The sequence below is a fragment of the Mobula hypostoma genome, chromosome 10 (assembly GCF_963921235.1).
Source record: "Mobula hypostoma chromosome 10, sMobHyp1.1, whole genome shotgun sequence".
NCBI lineage: Eukaryota > Metazoa > Chordata > Chondrichthyes > Myliobatiformes > Myliobatidae > Mobula > Mobula hypostoma.
In genome coordinates this window covers 113038966-113060629 of record NC_086106.1, presented here as the reverse complement: position 1 = coordinate 113060629, position 21664 = coordinate 113038966, and the positions used below count along the sequence as shown (strand labels likewise).

Below are 21664 nucleotides of genomic sequence, written 5' to 3'. Positions count from 1 at the left end.
TTAAGACATGCACTGCAGAAAGTCTTTTTCCCATCATTAGAGAAACAATGGCATCAGAGGTAGTCAAAGAGAAATACATTAGACTGACTCACAGGACAAGAATATTGACCTATTGTAACATATACAAACTGTTGGAGGAACTCAGTAGGCCAGGTAACATCTATAGAAAGAAATAAAAGAGTCAACGTTTCAGGCCTGATCAGTCCAGATGAAGGATCTCGGTTCCAAACATCAACTCTTTATTCCTTTCCATAGATGCTGCCTGACCTGTTGAGTTCCTCCAACACTTTTAGTGTGTTGCTCTGGATTTCCAGCATCTACAGAATCTCTTGTGTTTATGACCTATTAGGAGTAGGTATAGAAATCATAATGTATATTCCTGAGAGTTTAGAAGAAGGTGGGGTGATCTTACTGCCATATGTGATATCCTGGAACAAATGGAGAAATCTGGAAACACCCAGCAGGTCAGGCAGCTTCTGTGGAGGAAGAAATAGATTTAATATTTTGATTCACTGTACATTTGAGCCTATCATTCAGATGAATTTCATTACTGCATGCATGGATCCTTTTTTTTAAAGCCAATAAACCATTGTTTTAACAATGTTAGCTTAGTTTCTTTTTATTTTAGAACTTTGCTGCATATTTTTCCATGTATTGAGTGACTGCCCTTCTCACGATGAGATCTCATAGGTGGTGTTCTGGCCGACTGGGTTCGATCGTCGCTGAATCATAAGGTCTTCCGATTACACAGCCGAAGTGGACAGTTGGAGGTACTTGCGGATGGCACCTACTTCATCTATAGTCAGGTAGAAGTGAGTACGGTCTTGGACCTAATGACTAGTTGCGGGCAAGTGCTGGGTTTGGTGGTAGACATGGGTATATGTATGTGGGTAGGGTTTGGTGGTTGTCACTGGTTTTGTGTTGATGTCACTAACACAGGTACAGATAAATACATCCCATCCCGTCATTCCAATGTGGAAATGGTCACTATACATCTCATTGGTATCTGTTTACTCCCAGTTGTACAAGGATTAAGCAAATCAACATAGTTCATTTTCCTGCCGTACCGTCATTGAAACTATTTCTCATTAGATCAAATAAATTCCATTTAATTGTAAAGGTTTTTAACCATTTGCTCATGGCTTATTACATTCTTCCCCATTTCATTCCAGTTGTAAGTGGCCAGTGTAATTCAACTGTGGTAAAATCATAACAATCTGAAATGTATACCCAAGTACAAAAAAGATCACCGATTTACAAACTGGGATCAGGACTAGGCCACCCCACCTCTCAAGCTATCTCTGTCAATTAATAAGATTATTGCTGATCTGATTGTCTCAGTGGTACATTCCTGATTACCCCTGGTAACTTTTCATCCCTTTGCTTATCAAGAATCTATATACTGTATCTCTACTTTACAAATACAGATATCCCCCGCAATCCGAAGGTAGAGCGTTCCTATGAAACGGTTCGTAAGCCAAAATGTCGTAAAGCGAAGAAGCAATTACCATTTATTTATATGGGAAAAATTTGTGAGCGTTCGCAGACCCAAAAATAACCTACCAAATCATGCCAAATAACACATAAAACCTAAAATAACAGTAACATATAGTAAAAGCACGAATGATATGATAAGTACACAGCCTATATAAAGTAGAAATACTTTTCCACAATCATTACTGAATTGTTCTCCGTAGCGAAAATCTCACGCAAGCGCTGTTGGCAAAAACATGGCGCAAGCGCTCTCCAGTAACCTTTAAGCTATGAAGCTGCCAAATCATACCAAATAACACGTAAAAATACACAGCTGATATAAAGTAGAAATAATGTTTGTACAGTGTAGTATCACTTACCGGAATTGGTTCCACGCCGAGCACACTGATGATGGTGTGTTAGACTGAGTCGTCGCAGGTTGGGTGGTGCAGTGGCCCCCACCCTCCATGCCGCCGACAGATAACCGAACCGTGAAGCATGCAAGGGTGCAACGGTAGCCAGGAGGCATCCAGCACATCTTTAAGAAAAAAGCCGAAATAAACATGCTAACTAATTACGTGTCGGGCGGCACCTAATTAATTAGCATGTTCATTTCGGCTTTTTTCTTAAAGATGGGCTGTGTGTCTCCCGGCTACCGCTGCATTCTCCGTGAATCGCGGAGTGGTGGGACACTGGGGTGTCAGCTCGTCGTCTGTTTCCATTAGAGCAGGCAGCTCATCTTCTTCTATGACTGCCTGCCTCGATGTCGAAGGTCGAGGTTCGTCGTCTGCTGTGGCTGATGCGGAAGTCTTGCTTGACTGCTGAGCCTTGCGCATTTTTCTATCATACAGTTCTTTATAAGGAAGGACTCAAACCATCCTGCAAATATCCCCTAAACCTACGTACCCTTTCAAAATTAAAGTTGTACTTTATCATTGCAGCGAAAATCTCACGCAGTCACTTTCGGTCCATTCGCTACTGCATTCGGTGTCGATTGTTAACCTTTCCTCTTCCAGTTGCATCAGCTCTTCATCTATTAGTTCTTGGTCATGGGATGCCAAGACCTCTTCAACATCATGTTCGTCACCTTCCACAAGCCAAACTCACTTAGTCCTTACTTCGTTCACCACGATCAAAACGCTTAATTATGTCTAGTTTTACACTAAGTGTAACACCCTTACGAGCTCTTTTAAGCTTTTCCGATACCTTAGAACTCATCTTGCAAACGACTGCTCACAGGCACGTGTTTAAGCAATGCCGGCGAGAATGCCATTTCGAATCCGGGGCGCGCAGCGCGCTACCTTTTATCACGCACTGATTTTTTCACGCACTGCTTTTTTTTCATGAAAACACCTTCTGAAAGCGAAAACAGGGTACTAATGTAGGTCTTTCGTAACAGTGAGGTTTCGTAAAGCCAACGTTCGAAAAGCGGGGGACACCTGTAATCATTAGTCCAAGTGAAGGGTCTCTTCCCAAAATGTCAGCTGTTTATTCCTTTCCATAGCATTTTGTGTGTGTTGCTCTAGAGTTCCAGCATCTGCAGAATATCTTGTGTTCATAACATCCTGTAAAGAAATGGTCCAAAGATTCATGACTCTAGAAGAGGAAAAAATAACTCAACTATGTCTTAATTGCGTAATCTCTTAGTTGTGAACAGTGTTATATATCCACATACAAATTATCCACTGCTAACTGATACTTAGAAAATTCAGACATATCTCTCTGCAGCCTCATGTTCTTTCTTGGCTCAATATTAAAATCTGTGCCTTTGGGTAATTATTTTCTCTGTCTATATCAGAATTGACTACTTGCACTGTAACTCATCATCTGTAATATTGCCTTTCTTCCCTCTTCTTCCCCAATACTGCTGCCCTTTGCAATGCTTCACACCTCTTGATCACTACTGAGTAGATCACTATCAACATCCCCATGGCAACCCTGGTCTCAACCTAACACAATTATTCCCTTTGTCCTATCCATTCCTCCACTACCTTTTCTGCATCTTAAATCTAATTTGTTTTCTCTCATTCCCAACTCTTAACGAAGGGGAGCGATGTGAAAACAGACCATACTAGCAAGGGAATTAAACCACACGTGCCAACGTATTACACAAAAAGAATGCGGAGTTGAGGATACAGTCCAACCAGCTGCAATGGTGAAACAGGAATAGAAACATAGAAACATAGAAAACAAACAGCACAGTACAGGCCCTTTGGCCCACAAAGCTGTGCTGAACATGTCCCTACCTTAGAACTACCTAGGCTTTACCTATAGCCCTCTATTTTTCTAAGCTCCATGTAGCCATCCAGGAGTCACTTAAAAGACCCTATCATTTCCACCTCCACCGCTGCCGGCAGCCATTCCACGCACTCATTGCTCTCTGCGTAAAAAAACTTACCCCTGACATCTCTTCTGTACCTACTTCCAAGCTCCTTAAAACTATGCCCTCTCATGCTAGCCACTTCAGCCCTGGGAAAAAGCCTCTGATGATCCACACGATCAATGCCTCTCATTATCTTGTACACCTCTATCAAGTCGCTCCAAGGAGAAAAGGCCGAATTCACTCAACCTATTCTCATAAAGCATGCTCCCTAATCCAGGCAACATCCTTGTAAATCTCCTCTGCGCCCTTTCTATGGTTTCTACGTCCTTCCTGTAGTGAGATGACCAGAACTGAGCACAGTACTCCAAGTGGGGTCTGACCAGGGTCCTATATAGCTGCAACGCTACCTCTCGGCTCTTAAACTCAATCTCATGATTGATGGAGGCCAATACACCGTATGCCTTCTTAACCATAGAGTCAACCTGCGTAGCAACTTTGAGTGTCCTATGGACTCTGACCCCAAGATCCCTCTGATCCTCCACACTGCCAAGGTTCTTACCATTAATACTATATTCTGCCATCATATTGGGCCTACCAAAATGAACCAGCTCACACTTATCTGGAGGATGTAATAACAGAACTGTAGCATGGAGGCAGATTTGAGGCTTCAGTGAGTGAAACAGAAGACAAGGATTGCAAATGGGCATGTTAACTATTTAAAAATGAACAATGAAACACTAAACAAGTCCTTGTGTAAACTACACAGAACTACATTACAGACATTCAGTCACCCTTTAACTTAACATGTACTCCATTAAATCTCCCTAAGTTATAAAACTGAGAAACTAAGCATGCTACAAAAGAATACTTAATTAAACAAACACAGGGGGCCTCATCTTTCCCAGTGGTGCCTTGAGGCTGGTCACGACTTCACCTTGAAGTGGACCGCAGAGACAAAGGAAAGAGGCCATGTCACTTGCACGTCCTATTCTTACACCACCCCGAGATGCCCAGAACTGAAAACCGGTTCCGTGGTGCCCAAGGCAACCGATGGGAGAGAGTGGCCACATCCTTTAAACGGCCAATCATCGACCAACACGACGGAAACGGCTTTCAACCGGCAAATTAGCCAGCCCCACCCATGACAAGAATACTCTGAAAAGAATAAAGGGACAGCACAGAGGCAACTGGACTTGCGAAAGATAATTCATATTTCAGTAATTAACTGCAACTCATTGAAGATTAATAGATAAAATAGTTAAGAGCAAACTGGTGAATATGGTCCATTGTATATTCTGAAGTCTTTGAATAAGGACTCACACAGGAGGTTGATCAACCAGTTAGACTGCCCAGAATCTGAGGTACAGATTGACTCAGATTTGCAGAGATTGATACTTGAACCCAACTAATCTGAATCTGTATCAGTGATGTGGCTAAGGAGACAAAATAACACATTCCTAAGTCTTTTAAGAGAGAGATGAAAGATAGTGCAAGGCAAAGGATTTTAGTAATGGATTATGTAAGAAGCAAGACAAAGTATAACACAAGCTATCAGTGTGAGGAGCAGAAAAATTACCTGAAATTCCATATCTGAAATGTAAGCATTTAATTTGCTGCAAGGGTTTCATTCACCGAAGTGGTTAAATTCAGCATCGAGTCCAGAAGAACTGCATCTGGTGGGAAGGTGAAGTGAAGTCCCTTGAATTTGTTTTTGTTGGAACAGAGTAGCTGGCTGAGAACTGAAGGTTTAAAGTGGAGTGAGGAGTATTAAAGTGACAGGTACTTGGATATTCATGCCCTTGCTTCCTGACTGAGTAGAATTCATCCCATCTACATTAGACTTTGCTAGCTGAGGTTATGGGGTGAGTATATCAATAAATGGTGAGAAAGGAAAGCTTTAAAAGGAATCCAAGGAACAACTTATTCTTCAGAGATTGATGCATATATGGAATGAGTTGCTATTGTTCAGGTACAATAACTACATTTCAAAGATGCTTGACAGGTACATGGATAGAGAGAGGTTTAAGTGATATGGGCCAAATAGGTTTAGACACGCATCTTGGACCTATTTGGCCAAAGACCCTGCTCCTGTGCTGTATGATTCTCATTCTTTAGAACATAGAAATTACAGCACAGTACAGGCCTTTTGGCCCATGATGATATGTCAACCTTTTAACCTATTCGAAGATCAATCTAATCCTTCCCTCCCTCAGAGCCTCCTATCTTTCAATTCTCCTTTTTCTTTTGCTGATTTCAATCAAGACAACTGTGGTGTTGATGGAGTACTCTACTGCAGTGAAGGGTAAAACGGGGTTGGATTCATTGACTACAGTGAGAAAGGATCTATGGGATATCCTAAAATGAGCCAAGATTAATCCAGGTCCTGGGGCTCTGAACAGTTACATAATCTGCCATTCATTCCTTGGCTGAACTTGGAGATAAATAATTAGAACAGTATAGGCCCTTCAGCCCACGATGTTGTGCCAAGCTTTTAACCTGATCTAAGATCAATCTAACCCTTCCCTCCTACATAGACCCCCATTTTTCTTTCATCCACATGCCTACCTGAGAGTCTCCTAAATGCCCCTAGTGTATCTGCCTACAAAGAAGGTTCACCAGATTGATTCCTGGGATGGCAGGACTTTCATATGAAGAAAGACTGGATGAACAGGGCTTGTACTCGTTGGAATTTAGAAGATTGAGGGAGGATCTGATTGAATTGTATAAAATCCTAAAGGGATTGGACAGGCTAGATGCAGGAAGATTGTTCCCGATGTTGGGGAAGTCCAGAGCAAGGGGTCACAGTTTGAGGATAAAGGGGAAGCCTTTTAGGACCGAGATTAGGAAAAACTTCTTCACACAGAGAGTGGTGAATCTGTGGAATTCTCTGCCACAGGAAACAGTTGAGGCCAGTTCATTGGCTATATTTAAGAGGGAGTTAGATATGGCCCTTGTGGCTACGGGGATCAGGGGGTATGGAGGGAAGGCTGGGGCGGGGTTCTGAGTTGGATGATCAGCCATGATCATAATAAATGGCGGTGCAGGCTCGAAGGGCCGAATGGCCTACTCCTGCACCTATTTTCTATGTTTCTATGTTTCTATCCCTCTAGCACTTGCCCTATACATTCCTCCGTTCACCTTAAAATGATGCCCTCTCATATTAGCTATATCCACTCTGGGAAAAAAGGTGCTGACTGCCCTCTCTATCATCACATACACCTTTATCAAGTCACCTCTCGGCCTCCTTTGCTCCAAAAAGCAAAGACCTAGCTTGCTCAGCTGGCACAGAAGAAGAGTTGAGGTCTGGGCCTGGAGTAGATCAACCATATTGATTTTGAATCATAGAGCAACAGGTGACCTACTCCTGCTCCTATTCTCTTGTGTTATTGCTACTGGCATTAATAGAACCGTGAGATTAAATGCTCTGAGAAGTAAAGTAAAAAATCTAGGCGATAGTTGCCTTTGATCAAGAAGGTTGAATTCTGTGGAATAAAGATGCCAAGCTATTGAAATAGAGATCTGTGTTTGACAGAATGAAATAGGTCATTGCCAGAGGCTTAATTCACTGTTTCGTATCTGCTTGCCACAGTTAACAGCTACCCACTCATCCTAAACTAATTCTGTCCCTAAGGGATGGATTATTGTAATCCTGACTAAATGCCTTTGATAACTCAATACACAGTAATTCCTATGCATGTCTGTCCTTTATAAATCTGGATTCATCAAAACCTGTCCTGTCCAAGAACATTAAGTTTAGGAGGAAGCAAGCTAACCCTTTGAGCCTGCACTTCAATTCTTCAGTGATCTTCCTGTCTAGCTCCAAGTTCCTCTTATTTCAGTATTCCTTGATTTCTTTAATAGAATTTCATACACTTGGTATGGTTTGAATGAGCTCAGCAACTGAATGTCCACAGCTCTCGAAGATAGAGAATTCTCAAGGTTCATCACTCTCTGTTTGAAGAAAATTCTCCTCACTGCAGTGCTAAGTGGTTTATTCTGGGGCTGAACATAAAGCAGTAGCACAGTACAGCTCCATCAGCCCACAAATTGTGCCAACTTTTTAACCTAATCTAAGATCAATTTAACCCTTCCCTCCCATGTCGCCTTACATTTTTCTTTTATCCATGTTTCTTTCTAAACGCCCCTCATGTATCAGCCTTTACCACTACTGCTGGCAGTGCTTTCCGAACAGTTACCGCTCTTTGTGTAAAAAAAAACCTACCTTTGACATCTCCTCTTTATTTTCATCCAATCACCTTAAAATTAAGTCCTCTCGTATTAACCACTCTGAGGAAAAAAGCACTGACTGTCCACTCTGTCACATTATTCGCCTTTATTAAGTCACCTCTCATCTTATACCCATCTGTGCCCTGTGATTCTAGCCAGGGAGGACTTCCACCCTGCCGACCCCTAGAAAACATTGTATGTTTCAATGAGGTAGTCTCCTGTGCTTCTAATCTCCAAGTACTGAGACTAATCTATTCATAGAGGAAATATACCCTCAGTGGAATCAATCTAATCAATATTTGCTGTACTCTCACTCTAGCATTACTTAGTTTCTTTTAAATAAAGAGATGAAAATCTATATAAATACTCCAGAAACAGTCTCACCAAGGACGTAAAGTGCAGATTCACAGGTTAGAAAGGCTATCAAAGAATACGGAAGAAGGAAAGAGAACAGAGTTGAGAGGAAAAATGAATTAGCCATGATTAAATTATAGAACAGACTCGATGGGCCAGATGGCCTAATTCTGCTCCTGTAGCTTATTGTCTTAAATAATTGTGGTTAAATATCTTGGTTCCAGTACCCAAACCCCCTCACTAGAAAAGCCAACACACCATTTGCCTTCTTAATGGCTCACAGCACCCAAGTTCGTTTTCAGCGAATTGTGAAGAGGGTCATGCATGATCCTTTAAGTGTCAGTATTTCTCCATTTCTCACCATTTTGAAAAAATATTCTGCTTCGTGCACCAAAGTGGATGACCCCACATTTTTCCACATTTGTTTCAGCCAGCCATGTAGATTGCGAATATCCTCTTGAAGCCAGAGACACAGAATCTCCTTCCTGTGGTCATGCCACATCTGGATGATCATCTACTGTGTTCAGTTGTTGAGAAGCTCCAGTCTGTCTATCAGTGCCCTAGTGACAAAGCTCCATATTTTCTGACTATCCAACTGGATCAAAGTTATATTTCATCTATCCTGAAATAGTTATCCTCTCAAGTGCCTAAAATAAAAAAAAGAATCGAAATTTTAAGCAGTGTCTCAGTCTAAAACATTGACCATTACTTTCCTTCTGTAGATTGTCTTTTGGTTCCAGACTCCCGCATCCAAAGTCTATTGTATCTTCAAAATCAAGTCTGGGCCAAAATCTGCTAATGTAACAGACACACTGTTGAAATTTGTTTGGAGGGTCTTTCACTGTGGAAAAAGTTCAATATAAAAAGCTGTTGGTGTCAATAAGGGAGAACAGCTATTGTAACTGTGTAAAGGTGCAGGGATAACCTTGTCAGCAGTAGGTTCAAAAAAGTCTAGAAAACCATGTAGGAAGGGTGTTTGCTTTTAAAATATAAAGTGTATATATAACATGCCAGTAAAGCTGCTTATACGGTCTTTCGAGCTAGGGGGCAATATGTAGGGATTGACAAAACCTATAACAGAAGAGAAAGTATTGTCTGTTGCAACAGCTTTTATAACATTACTAGCAGTGGTTGCGATGGCTTCAAACTTCACTCCTCAAATTGAAAACAGCAAAAATGAAGAATGTTGGCAAACATTACAAAGATGAAACTTAACTAAAGAACTTGGCTGACCTTTCCTGTATGTGATTTTGATGTTCATTATATATTTGTGCACTTTAGGATTTATTGAAAGATGATCGTAAAGTAACTGGAGCTCTGATAATTACTTTGGAATGTTTTCATGATAAACAGTGTGTTTGAAACATAGAAACATAGAAACATAGAAAATAGGTGCAGGAGTAGGCCATTCGGCCCTTCGAGCCTGCACCGCCATTTATTATGATCATGGCTGATCATCCAACTCAGAACCCCGCCCCAGCCTTCCCTCCATACCCCCTGACCCCCGTAGCCACAAGGGCCATATCTAACTCCCTCTTAAATATAGCCAATGAACTGGCCTCAACAGTTTCCTGTGGCAGAGAATTCCACAGATTCACCACTCTCTATGTGAAGAAGTTTTTCCTAATCTCGGTCCTAAAAGGCTTCCCCTCTATCCTCAATTTGTGACCCCTCGTTCTGGACTTCCCCAACATCGGGAACAATCTTCCTGCATCTAGCCTGTCCAATCCCTTTAGGATCTTATACGTTTCAATCAGATCCCCCCTCAATCTTCTAAATTCCAATGAGTACAAGCCCAATTCATCCAGTCTTTCTTCATATGAAAGTCCCGCCATCCCAGGAATCAATCTGGTGAACCTTCTTTGTACTCCCTCTATGACAAAGATGTCTTTCCTAAGATTAGGGGACCAAAACTGCACACAATACTCCAGGTGTGGTCTCACCAAGGCCTTGTACAACTGCAGTAGTACGTCCCTGCTCCTGTACTCGAATCCTCTCGCTATAAATGCCAGCATACCATTCACCTTTTTCACCGCCTGCTGTACCTGCATGCCCACTTTCAATGACTGGTGTATAATGACACCCAGGTCTCGTTGCACCTCCCCTTTTCCTAATCAGCCACCATTCAGATAATAATCTGTTTTCCTATTTTTGCCACCAAAGTGGATAACTTCACATTTATCCACATTAAATTGCATCTGCCATGAATTTGCCCACTCACCCAACCTATCCAAGTCACCCTGCATCCTCTCAGCATCCTCCTCACTGCTAACACTGCCACCCAGCTTCGTGTCATCCGCAAACTTGGAGATGCTGCATTTAATTCCCTCATCCAAGTCATTAATATATATTGTAAACAACTGGGGTCCCAGCACTGAGCCTTGCGGTACCCCACTAGTCACCGCCTGCCATTCTGAAAAGGTCCTGTTTATTCCCACTCTTTGCTTCCTGTCTGCTAACCAATTCTCCACCCACACCAATACCTTACCCCCAATACCGTGTGCTTTAAGTTTGCACACTAATCTCCTGTGTGGGACCTTGTCAAAAGCCTTTTGAAAATCCAAATATACCACATCCACTGGTTCTCCCCTATCCACTCTACTAGTTACATCCTCAAAAAATTCTATGAGATTCGTCAGACATGATTTTCCTTTCACAAATCCATGCTGACTTTGTCCGATCATTTCACCGCTTTCCAAATGTGCTGTTATCACATCCTTGATAACTGACTCCAGCAGTTTCCCCACTACTGACGTTAGGCTAACCGGTCTATAATTTCCCGGTTTCTCTCTCCCTCCTTTTTTAAAAAGTGGCGTTACATTAGCCACCCTCCAATCCTCAGGAACTAGTCCAGAATCTAATGAGTTTTGAAAAATTATCACTAATGCATCCACTATTTCTTGGGCTACTTCTTTAAGCACTCTAGGATGCAGACCATCTGGCCCTGGGGATTTATCTGCCTTCAATCCCTTCAATTTACCTAACACCACTTCTCTACTAACATGTATTTCGCTCAGTTCCTCCATCCCACTGGACCCTCTGTCCCTTACTATTTCTGGAAGATTATTTATGTCCTCCTTAGTGAAGACAGAACCAAAGTAACTATTCAATTGGTCTGCCATGTCCTTGCTCCCCATAATCAATTCATCTGTTTCTGTCTGCAGGGGACCTACATTTGTCTTTACCAGTCTTTTCCTTTTTACATATCTATAAAAGCTTTTACAGTCCGTTTTTATGTTCCCTGCCAGTTTTCTCTCATAATCTTTTTTCCCCTTCCTAATTAAGCCCTTTGTCCTCCTCTGCTGAACTCTGAATTTCTCCCAGTCCTCAGGTGAGCCACTTTCTCTGGCTAATTTGTATGCTTCTTCTTTGGAATTGATACTATCGCTAATTTCTCTTGTCAGCCACGGGTGCACTACCTTCCTTGATTTATTCTTTTGCCAAACTGGGATGAACAATTGTTGTAGTTCATCCATGCAACCTTTAAATGCTTGCCATTGCATATCCACCGTCAATCCTTTAAGTGTCATTTGCCAGTCTATCTTAGCTAATTCACGTCTCATACCTTCAAAGTTACCCCTCTTTAAGTTCAGAACCTTTGTTTCTGAATTAACTATGTCACTCTCCATCTTAATGAAGAATTCCACCATATTATGGTCACTCTTACCCAAGGGGCCTCTCACGACAAGGTCGCTAATTAACCCTTCCTCATTGCTCAAAACCCAGTCCAGAATAGCCTGCTCTCTAGTTGGTTCCTCGACATGTGGGTTCAAAAAACCATCCCGCATACATTCCAAGAAGTCCTCTTCCTCAGCACCTTTACCAATTTGGTTCACCCAGTCTACATGTAGAATTGAAGTCACCCATTATAACTGCTGTTCCTTTATTGCACACATTTCTAATTTCCTGTTTAATACCATCTCCGACCTCACCACTACTGTTAGGTGGCCTGTACACAACTCCCACCAGCGTCTTCTGCCCCTTGGTGTTACGCAGCTCTACCCATATCGATTCCACATCTTCCCGGCTTATGTCCTTCCTTTCTATTGCGTTAATCTCTTCTTTAACCAGCAACGCCATCCCACCTCCCCTTCCTTCATGTCTATCCCTCCTGAATATTGAATATCCCTGAACGTTGAGCTCCCATCCCTGGTCACCCTGGAGCCATGTCTCTGTGATCCCAACTATATCATAATCATTAATAACAATCTGCACTTTCAATTCATCCACCTTATTACGAATGCTCCGTGCATTGACACATAAAGCCTTCAGGCGCTCTTTTACAACTCTCTTAGCCCTTATACAATTATGTTGAAAAGTGACCCTTTTTAATGCTTGCCCTGGATTTGTCGGCCTGCCACTTTTACTTTTCTCCTTAGTACTTTTTGCTTCTACCCTCACTTTACACCCCTCTGTCTCTCTGCACTGGTTCCCATCCCTCTGTTGTGAACTAACCTCCTCACGCCTAGCCTCTTTAATTTGATTCCCACCCCCCAACCATTCTAGTTTATAGTCACCTCAGTAGCCCCCGCTAATATCCCTGCCAGGATATTGGTCCCCCTAGGATTCAAGTGTAACCCGTCCCTTTTGTACAGGTCACGCCTGCGCCAAAAGAGGTCCCAATGATCCAAAAACTTGAATCCCTGCCCCCTGCTCCAATCCCTCAGCCACGCATTTATCCTCCACCTCATCGCATTCCTACTCTCACTGTCGCGTGGCACAGGCAGTAATCCCGAGATTACTACCTTTGCGGTCCTTTTTCTCAACTCCCTTCCTAGCTCCCTATATTCTCCTTTCAGGACCTCATCCCTTTTCCTACCTATGTCATTGGTACCTATATGTACCACGACCTCTGGCTCCTCACCCTCCCACTTCAGGATATCTTGGACACGATCAGAAATATCCCGGACCCTGGCACCAGGGAGGCAAACTACCATCCGGGTCTCTGGACTGCGTCCACAGAATCGCCTATCTGACCCCCTCACTATCAAGTCCCCTATCACAACTGCCCTCCTCTTCCTTGCCCTACCCTTCTGAGCTACAGGGCCAGACTCTGTGCCGGAGGCACGGCCACTGTCGCTTCCCCCGGGTAAGCTGTCCCCCCCAACAGTACTCAAACAGGAGTACCTGTTGTTAAGGGGCACAGCCACCGGGGTACTCCCCATCACCTGACTTTTCCCCTTCCCCCTCCTAACCGTGACCCACTTGTCTGCCTCCCGTGGCCCCAGCGTGACCACCTGCCTTCCACTCCTCTCTATCACCTCCTCACTCTCCCTGACCAGACGAAGGTCATCGAGCTGCAGCTCCAGTTCCGTAACGCAGTCCCTTAGGAGCTGCATCTCGATGCACTTGGCGCAGATGTAGACGTACGGGAGGCTTGGAGACTCCAGGGCCTCCCACACCCGACACCGAGAACAGCAAACTGCCCTCTCACTCATAATGCCCCTCTCCTCAAATAACAACAGAAAATGAATGTCAAACCTTCCTCGCCTCGCCCGCTTCTGCCTAAGCCCGGTGAGCTGAAGCCCTTAGGTCTTCACTCTGCTCCCGGCTCACTCCGCCGCCCGCAAACTACGCTGCCCGCTCTATGAGGCTTTGTTCCTTTTAAATCTGCCGCGCTGCACTGCCCAACGTCACACGCCTGCGCAGTCCCGCCTCTCAGAAAGCCGTTGGAGAAAAAAAAAACGAAAATTTCAAAAATGTCTTTCTCGGCACTCCCACTCAGACTCTCAGACTCCTTCTTCGAATCTTTGGCAAGACTTGGGACACTAGAAGTTGAGTTGCAAAATATCTGATCCTCTAAAATGTGTAAGATTCACAAAAGCCACATTTCCTGAGCTTGTCTCTAAAAGTTTGCCATTAGGTGGCAAAAACTAATCAATAAGCTTCAAGACCTTGGCCTCAATGCCTCCTTGTGCAAATGATGCCTCGTTTTCCTCACTTGCAGACCCCTACAAATTTGGATTGGCAACAACGTCTCCTCCACAATCTCCATCAGTACAGCTGCACCACAAGGCTGCGTGCTTAGTCCCCTGCTCTACTCATTTATGATTGTGTGGCTAAGTTCAGCTCCAATTTCATATTTAAGTTTGCTAATGGCACCACTTTCATTGGCTGAATCAAAGGTGGTGATGAATAAGCACATTGGAGGGAAATTGATGATCTGGCTGAGAGGTGCCATAACAACAACCTCTACTCAATGTCAACAAAACCAAGGAGCTGATTATTGACTTCAGGAGGAGGAAACCAGAGGTCCATGAATCATTCCTCAACAGAATCAGAGGAGGAGAGGGTCAGTACCTTTAAGTTCCTCGGTGTTATAATTTTAAAGGATCTGGCCTGGGCCCAGCACATAAGTGCAATTACGAAGAAAGCACGGAAGCGCCTCTACTTCCTTAGAAGTTTGCAAATATTTGGCATGACATCTAAAACTTTGACAAACTTCTGTAGATGTGTAGTGGCACGTATACTAACTGGTTGCATCACAGCCTTGGGACAGGAATACCACTGTCCTAGAACAGAAAATCCCTCAAAAAGTAGTCGATACAGTCCAGTCTATTTTGGATAAATCCCTCCACACTATTGAGCACATCTACATAGAGCGTTGACACAGGAAAACAGCATCCATCATCCAGGACTCACACCACCTAGGCTGTGCTCTCTTCTCACTTCTGCCGTCAGGAAGAAGGTCCAGGAGCCTCAGGATCCACACCACCGGGTTCAGGACCAGTTATTACCACTCAACCATCTGGCTCTTGAACCAGAGGGAATAGCTTCACTCAGCTTCTCTCGACCCATTATTGAACTTTCCCACAACCTATACAGTCACTTTCAGGGTCTCTTCATCTAATGTTTTCAATATTTTTTTAAACTTTTGCATTTGCAGTTTGTCTTTTGCAAATTGGTTGTTTGTCCATCCTGTTGAGAGAGGTCTTTCATTGATTCTGTTTTGTTTCTTGGACTCACTGAGTATGCCTGCAAGAAATCGGATCTCAGGGTTGTATATTTTGACATATATGTACTGTCATAATAAACTTATTTTGTACTTTGTCATTTCTTAAGAACTGGAGAATAAGAAGTTAAAAAATGTACCCATTGCTTTTGTACTTCTTAGCCATCTGCAGAAGCTTTGCATTTCAAAGGTTTCAAAGGTACATTTAAAGACAGAGAAATGTATACGATATGCATCCTGAAATGCTTTTTCTTTGAAACCATCCACAAAATCAGAGGAGTGCCCCCAAAGAATGAACGACAGTTATATGTCACCGCCCCCCCCCCCAGCTCCCCTCCCTCCCACGCATAAACGGCAGCAAGCAATGATCCTCCGTCCCCCCACCGGCAAAAAAAAGCATCGGCACCCACCATCGAGCACTCAAGCATGCACCAAGGCAACAGCACAAACACAGACTTGCAGTACCCCAAAGACTACTTGTTCACCCAGTATTCGACATACCACAGGCTCTCTCTCTCCCTAATAAGGGAGAAAGGGGTGTCTCTGGTTCACAGCAAGAGGGGAGACATAACAAACAACTGGCTGGTTACAATGTTAGAAGTTTCCGAGCTTTGTGCCCAAAGATCTCAGGTCTCTGGGCACACAGCTATAGATCTTCCAACTCCCACAACAGACCAACCTGCCGGGACACCGACCTCCGATCCACCCGTCTCCAGAGCCACAAGATCCCAGCCCTCCAAAGGCAAGCTGAGCTCGTATGCCGAGCCGTTGGCATGTCAAATAACAGCCAGTTGTGAAACCCTGAGAGCGGGGCCCATTCCCCAAAGAACCGAAGTCAGTGTGTAACTCCAGGTCAGGGTCTTCAAAAGAACCCTGAAAGGGAAAAATGGAGATATTAAAGACAGAAGTAGAGCTGTTTCTGAAGATGCAAACAAAGGAGTCGCCATTAGGCAGCATTGTCTCCTCATAAACTCCGGTCTTGATGTTGTTTTCTCTCCTGAAAATTTTGTTCCTGATTCGAGATTGTTTAATGTCAATTCCAGTACAGAACTGTAAAGGAGAATGAAATAATTGTTACTCTGAATCCGATGCAGCATTTAAAAAAATGCAAGTAAGGTAGAAATCCCAATAATAAAAAAAACAATAAATAACAACACACACACACAAAATGCTGGAGGAACTCAGCAGATCAGGCAGCATCTATGGAAATGAATAAACAGTCAATGTTTCAGGCTGGAAGGAAGGAGGAAGATGCCAGAATAAGAGGTGGAGGGAGAGGGAAGAAGACTAGCAGAAAGGTGATAGGTGAAGCCAGGTGGGTGGGAAAGATAAGGGGCTGAAGAAGGAATATGATTGGAGAGGAGAGTGGACCGTGGGAGAAAGGGAAGAAGGAATGAGGGGTAGGTGATTGGAGGTGAGGAGAAGTCGTAAGAGGCGGAGTGGGAAACCGAAGAAGAGGGAAGGGGGAAGGAAAGAGTTAGCAGAAGGAGAAATTGATGTTCATGCCATCAAGTTGGAGGATACCTGGACAGAATATGAGGTATCACTCCTTCACCCTGAGAGTGGCCTCACCGTGGCAAAAAGGAGGACATGGATCGATATGTCAGAATTGGAATGGGAATTAAAATGGTTAGCCACTGAGTAATACTGCTTTTGGCTGATAGAGTGGAGGTGCTCGACAAAGCAGTCCCTGAACATACAACCAATGTAGAGGAGGCCGTGTCAGAAACGAGGGACACAATGGACAACCCCAGCAGATTTGCAGGTGAAGTGTTGCATCACCTCAAAGGCTGACTTGGCCCCTGAATGGTGGCAAGGGAGGAGGTGAATAGGCAGCTGCAGCATTTCTGTCACTTGCAGGAGTATGTGCCAGGAGGGAGATTAGTGGGGAGGGATGAATGGACAAGGGAATCATGAAGGGAGCGATACTTGCAAATATCAGAAATGTGATGAGGAAAGTAAAGATGTGTTGGGTGGTAGGATCCCATTGAGGTGGAGAAATATCCCTGTTAAGGCAGCAGAAAGATGGGGTGAGCATGTTTACATATATATATACATACATACACACACATACACATATATATACACACATAAAGTGACATTGGTGCAGGAGTCTCTGCACATAAGGTGACTCTGGCAGGAACTGATAACATAGTGGTTGTGTGGAGCTCCCATCCACTCTGCTTAAGACTGTCACAGACCCTCTTTCCAGCCGTCCCAAAATGTATCTTTACAAACCAATGAGGACCTGCCTTTTTGATTCAGGTTTTGGTTTCTGCCACTTTATTCCTCCACTATGCCCTGTCATCCTTTACTATTTTGAGGAAATCCATTAAAACAATTGTATTTAGACTTTTACATACACTATAATGAAATAAAATGCTCCAGATCTTTGAAGTTATATTAAACTTCCAGTTTAATAACTTAATGATCTGGAACACAATTCCAAGAAATAGCGGGATTTTAAGAAATAGGATATCACTTAAAATAAAACAAAGTTGTGCAATTATTTAACTGCAATTCGAGAGTAGTTTTGTGTTGGGTCAAAAACCAAGGCTTGTACAAGTGACCATTTATCCTGCTTGTGCATACAATTGTGCGTTACTGAATAAGTTGGAACTTAAAAGGGTTAGCTAGACAGACTGCTGGAAACCAGGATGACTTCATTCTCATCACTGTGGTAGGTAGACAAAAAATCAAGGTCATGACAAGGTAGAGAGGTCACAAGTCCATCTTTTCAGAATCTGAATCTTACCATGCAAGAGGCCTTTTCAGGAGCGTTTTCTGGATTTTGTATCTTCTGCCTGATGGGAGAGGGGGAGAAAGAGAATACCCAGGGTGGGTGGGGTATTTGATTATGCTGGCTAATATACTGGGGGAGTGATAAGTATAGACGAACTCCATAGAGGGGAGGCTGTTACCCATGATACAGTGCGGAGTAGGCCATTCTGGCACTTTGAGCCCTGCTGCCCCAGCAACCCCACAATACCAATTATAGGCATCTGTTAGTCTCATGAGACCACAGATTTGCGCCTTGTAAGGTTTCCAGGGCACAGGCCTGGGCAAAGTTGTATGGAAGACCAGCGGTTGCCCATGCTGCAAGTCTCCCCTCTCCACGCCAGCGATGTTGTCCACGGGAAGGGCATTAGGACCCATACAGCTTGGCACCAGTGTCGTCGCAGAGCAACGTGTGGTTAAGTGCCTTGCTCAAGGACACACGTGCTGCCTCAGCCAAGGCTCGAACTGGTGACCTTCAAATCTCTAGGCGAATGCCTTAACCACTTGGCCACACGCCAACACATACCAATTAACCCTGACCTAATTATAGAACAATTTACAATGACCAATTAACCTACTCGTTATATCAAGAAACCAGCGCGCCTGGGGAAAACCCACACATTCCGTGGGGTGGGATCACAGAGACCCCTCAGAGACGGTGGTAGAATTGAACTCCGAAGTATGGAACACCCTGAGCTTAATTGCGTCACGCTAACCACTACACTACTGTGACGCAAGTGATGTGCTCAAATGACGTAGCCAGGAAAGCTCACCAACTCCTCTACTCAAAGACATTTGGCTTGTCACTGTCGACTCTTACCAGATTTTGTCAGTGCACCATAGAAAGAATTCTGTCAGGATTCCCAACGGTTTAGTATGGCAGTTGCTCTGTACATGACTGCAAGACACAGCAGAGAGTTGTGGGGACAGCTCACCACGTCACAGAAACCAATCTACCCACTTCGGACTCTGTCTATACTTCTTGCTGCCTCAGTAAAGCAGCCAGTATAATCAAAGACCCCACCACCCTGGACATCCTCTCTTCTCCCCTTGCCCATTAGCAGAAGATCGTCGTCGTCGTCGTCGTGGCTGTCCCTCGAGGTCGAGGATGATGGTCTTCGTTCTGTTGATCTACTTATGGGCTCTCAAGTGGCTTATGAGTCCAATCTTGAAGCAGAAGATACAAAAGCCTGAAAGCATGCACTAACAGACTCAAGGACATCTTCTGTCACACTGCTATCACACCTTTTAACAGACCTCTTGTTCAGTAAGATGGACTCTTGGCCTTACAATCTCACCCGTTATGATCTTGCACTTTATCAGTTACCTGCACCACACTTTTACACTTTATTCTGCATTGATTTAACTTATTCAAGCTCAGTGCACTGTGTAGTGACTTGATCTGTATAAACCGTATGTAAGACAAGTTTTTAACTGTATCTTGGCAGACGTGACAATAATAAGCCAAGCCAAACCAAACAGGTCAGCAAATATCTGGTTGTTGTTTCGTATGGCAGGTGGTTTTTCTCTTCATACTGCCAACTGGTTTTTCTGAAGCCACTCCTGCTCGTGGACACATTGATGGACCGCGGCAAAGCTGCCTTGGATCTTGGTGAGAGGGCATGTTTGGAGCTTATAGAGTCTAGTATACTTTTCAAACACGGCTGACTCTGGTCTCCGTGAACACGGACCTTTTTATTCTGGGCGACAACTGAGCCAGTATATATTGAAAAGTTCAACTGATTCAAGATGAAGTGTGGCCCTGGTCTGTCCGTTCAGGAGCTGGGGTTGGATCAATCTTCGTCTGGCATCTCATCCACAGCCGTTGCAACATGGATGGCCCTGGGCTGGCATTGCTTGATGGAGTCCTTGAAGCCTGCAAGCCTCCACACGATGTCAACGTGTTGATCCAGGTCATGGAGGTGGTTGTTCTGTGAATAAGTATGGACTGCTGTTTCTTCAAGATGTGAAGTTGAAAATGTCAGTACACACAACTTGTGCATGGCACACAACATTTGTGCTCATTTGACAGAAAAAAACACATTTCAGAGAGCAAAACCTCACATGTAGGGTAAAGTTCCCGACAAGTTCTAAAGCATCCAGCATTGTGGGTTTTTGTGGTCTGGAAGTAGCATGTTGGTTATTTGCTGACTGTGAGTCCTTGCTGCTGTTTGTGTTTCCAGATTGTGGAAAATACCTAATTCCCAAAGAAAATTAAGCCTCTGATTTATTGAGCAGCAATGCCAAATGGAAAAATTGAGGGTGCTTTATTCCCTGATCTTGACATTGCTTGGTTTGGCAAGTATAAAATGAGAAAAGAGAAAAGTAAATCAACTTTTAACCTTTTGTTCCTGTTAGCTATCAGTCAAATCGAACTATACTGTTTGCATCTGCCAGTGACTAAACCGCTTTATAAAGGAATTGAGCCACGTAGCTTGGGGTTGGTTTAACAATACACATTTATAGGGTGAGTTTAATCTCCACGCGGGCAGGGTTTTGGGATGGTGGAAATAGTTCTGAGATGACGATAGGCTAAGCCCAAGGCACCCAGAAAGTGCTTCCGCAAAGCAGGTGTTCCCAATCTGGTGTCCAAGCACCCCTCAGTTAATGATAAGGCTCCATAGCATAAAAAAGATTGGGAGCCCCTGCCCCAGAGTGAGGGATAATGGCCTAGCAGCAACTAAATGCTAAGTATTCTTTCTGAAAGATTATTATTTCAGAGAGAAATACAGTTGGTAGAAAACGAAGTTGAAAATAGAACATCCTATTATTTGTTCCCATCTTTAATAGTTGTTTCATTTGTGATCTGCCAACAGTGGTACCGAAGCCAATGTAGTAGCACTGCTGAAGGTAGTGTTGATGTACTGATGTACAGAGAGGGCTGATCCTAACCCCAGCAATATTTCAAAAGTTGATATCTGCCAATCTTCTTGCTTTAATTAAAAAATACTGCTCCATGCGTTTATTTCAGCCAAACATACAATTATAATACTCCCTCTGCACAACGCACCTGCAAAAAGGTCAGGGCATTGCTATTTGGATCGACAATACAGTCAGTGGCCGCTTTATTAGTTACCTCCTGTGCCTGATAAAGTGGCCATATGTTTCTGGTCTTCTGCTGCCGTAGCCCATCCACTTCAATGGTCAACGTGTTGTGCATTTAGAGGTGCTCTTCTGCGCACCTCTGTTGTAACGCCTGGTTAATTGAACTACTGTTACCTTCCTGTCAAATTGAACCAATCTGACTATTCTCCTCTGGCCTTCCTCATTAATAAGGTGTTTTCTCTCACAGGCTGCTCTCTCACTGACTGTCTTTTTTATTTCTCGCACCATTCTCCATAACCTTTAGAGATTGTTGTGCATGAAATGCCCAGGAGATTAGCAGTTTCTGAGATACTCAAACCACCCTATCTGGCACTGACAATCATTCCATGATCAAAGGCACTTAGATCAGATGTCTTCCCCATTCTGATGTTTGGTCTGAACAACAACTGAATCTCTTGACAATGCCTGCATGCTTTTATGCATTGAGTTGCAGATACATGATTGGCTGATTA

General features: G+C 43.6%; 1 protein-coding gene across 1 annotated transcript in view; it reads left to right on the top strand.

The window, feature by feature from the left end:
- The window catches only part of eda (ectodysplasin A), a 282871-nt gene that overhangs the window by 260671 nt on the left and 536 nt on the right, over positions 1–21664 (top strand). The window contains exon 7 of the mRNA XM_063059824.1: positions 691–812. Coding sequence (XP_062915894.1) covers positions 691–812 — 122 coding nt within the window. The remainder of the gene's footprint in view (positions 1–690; positions 813–21664) is intronic.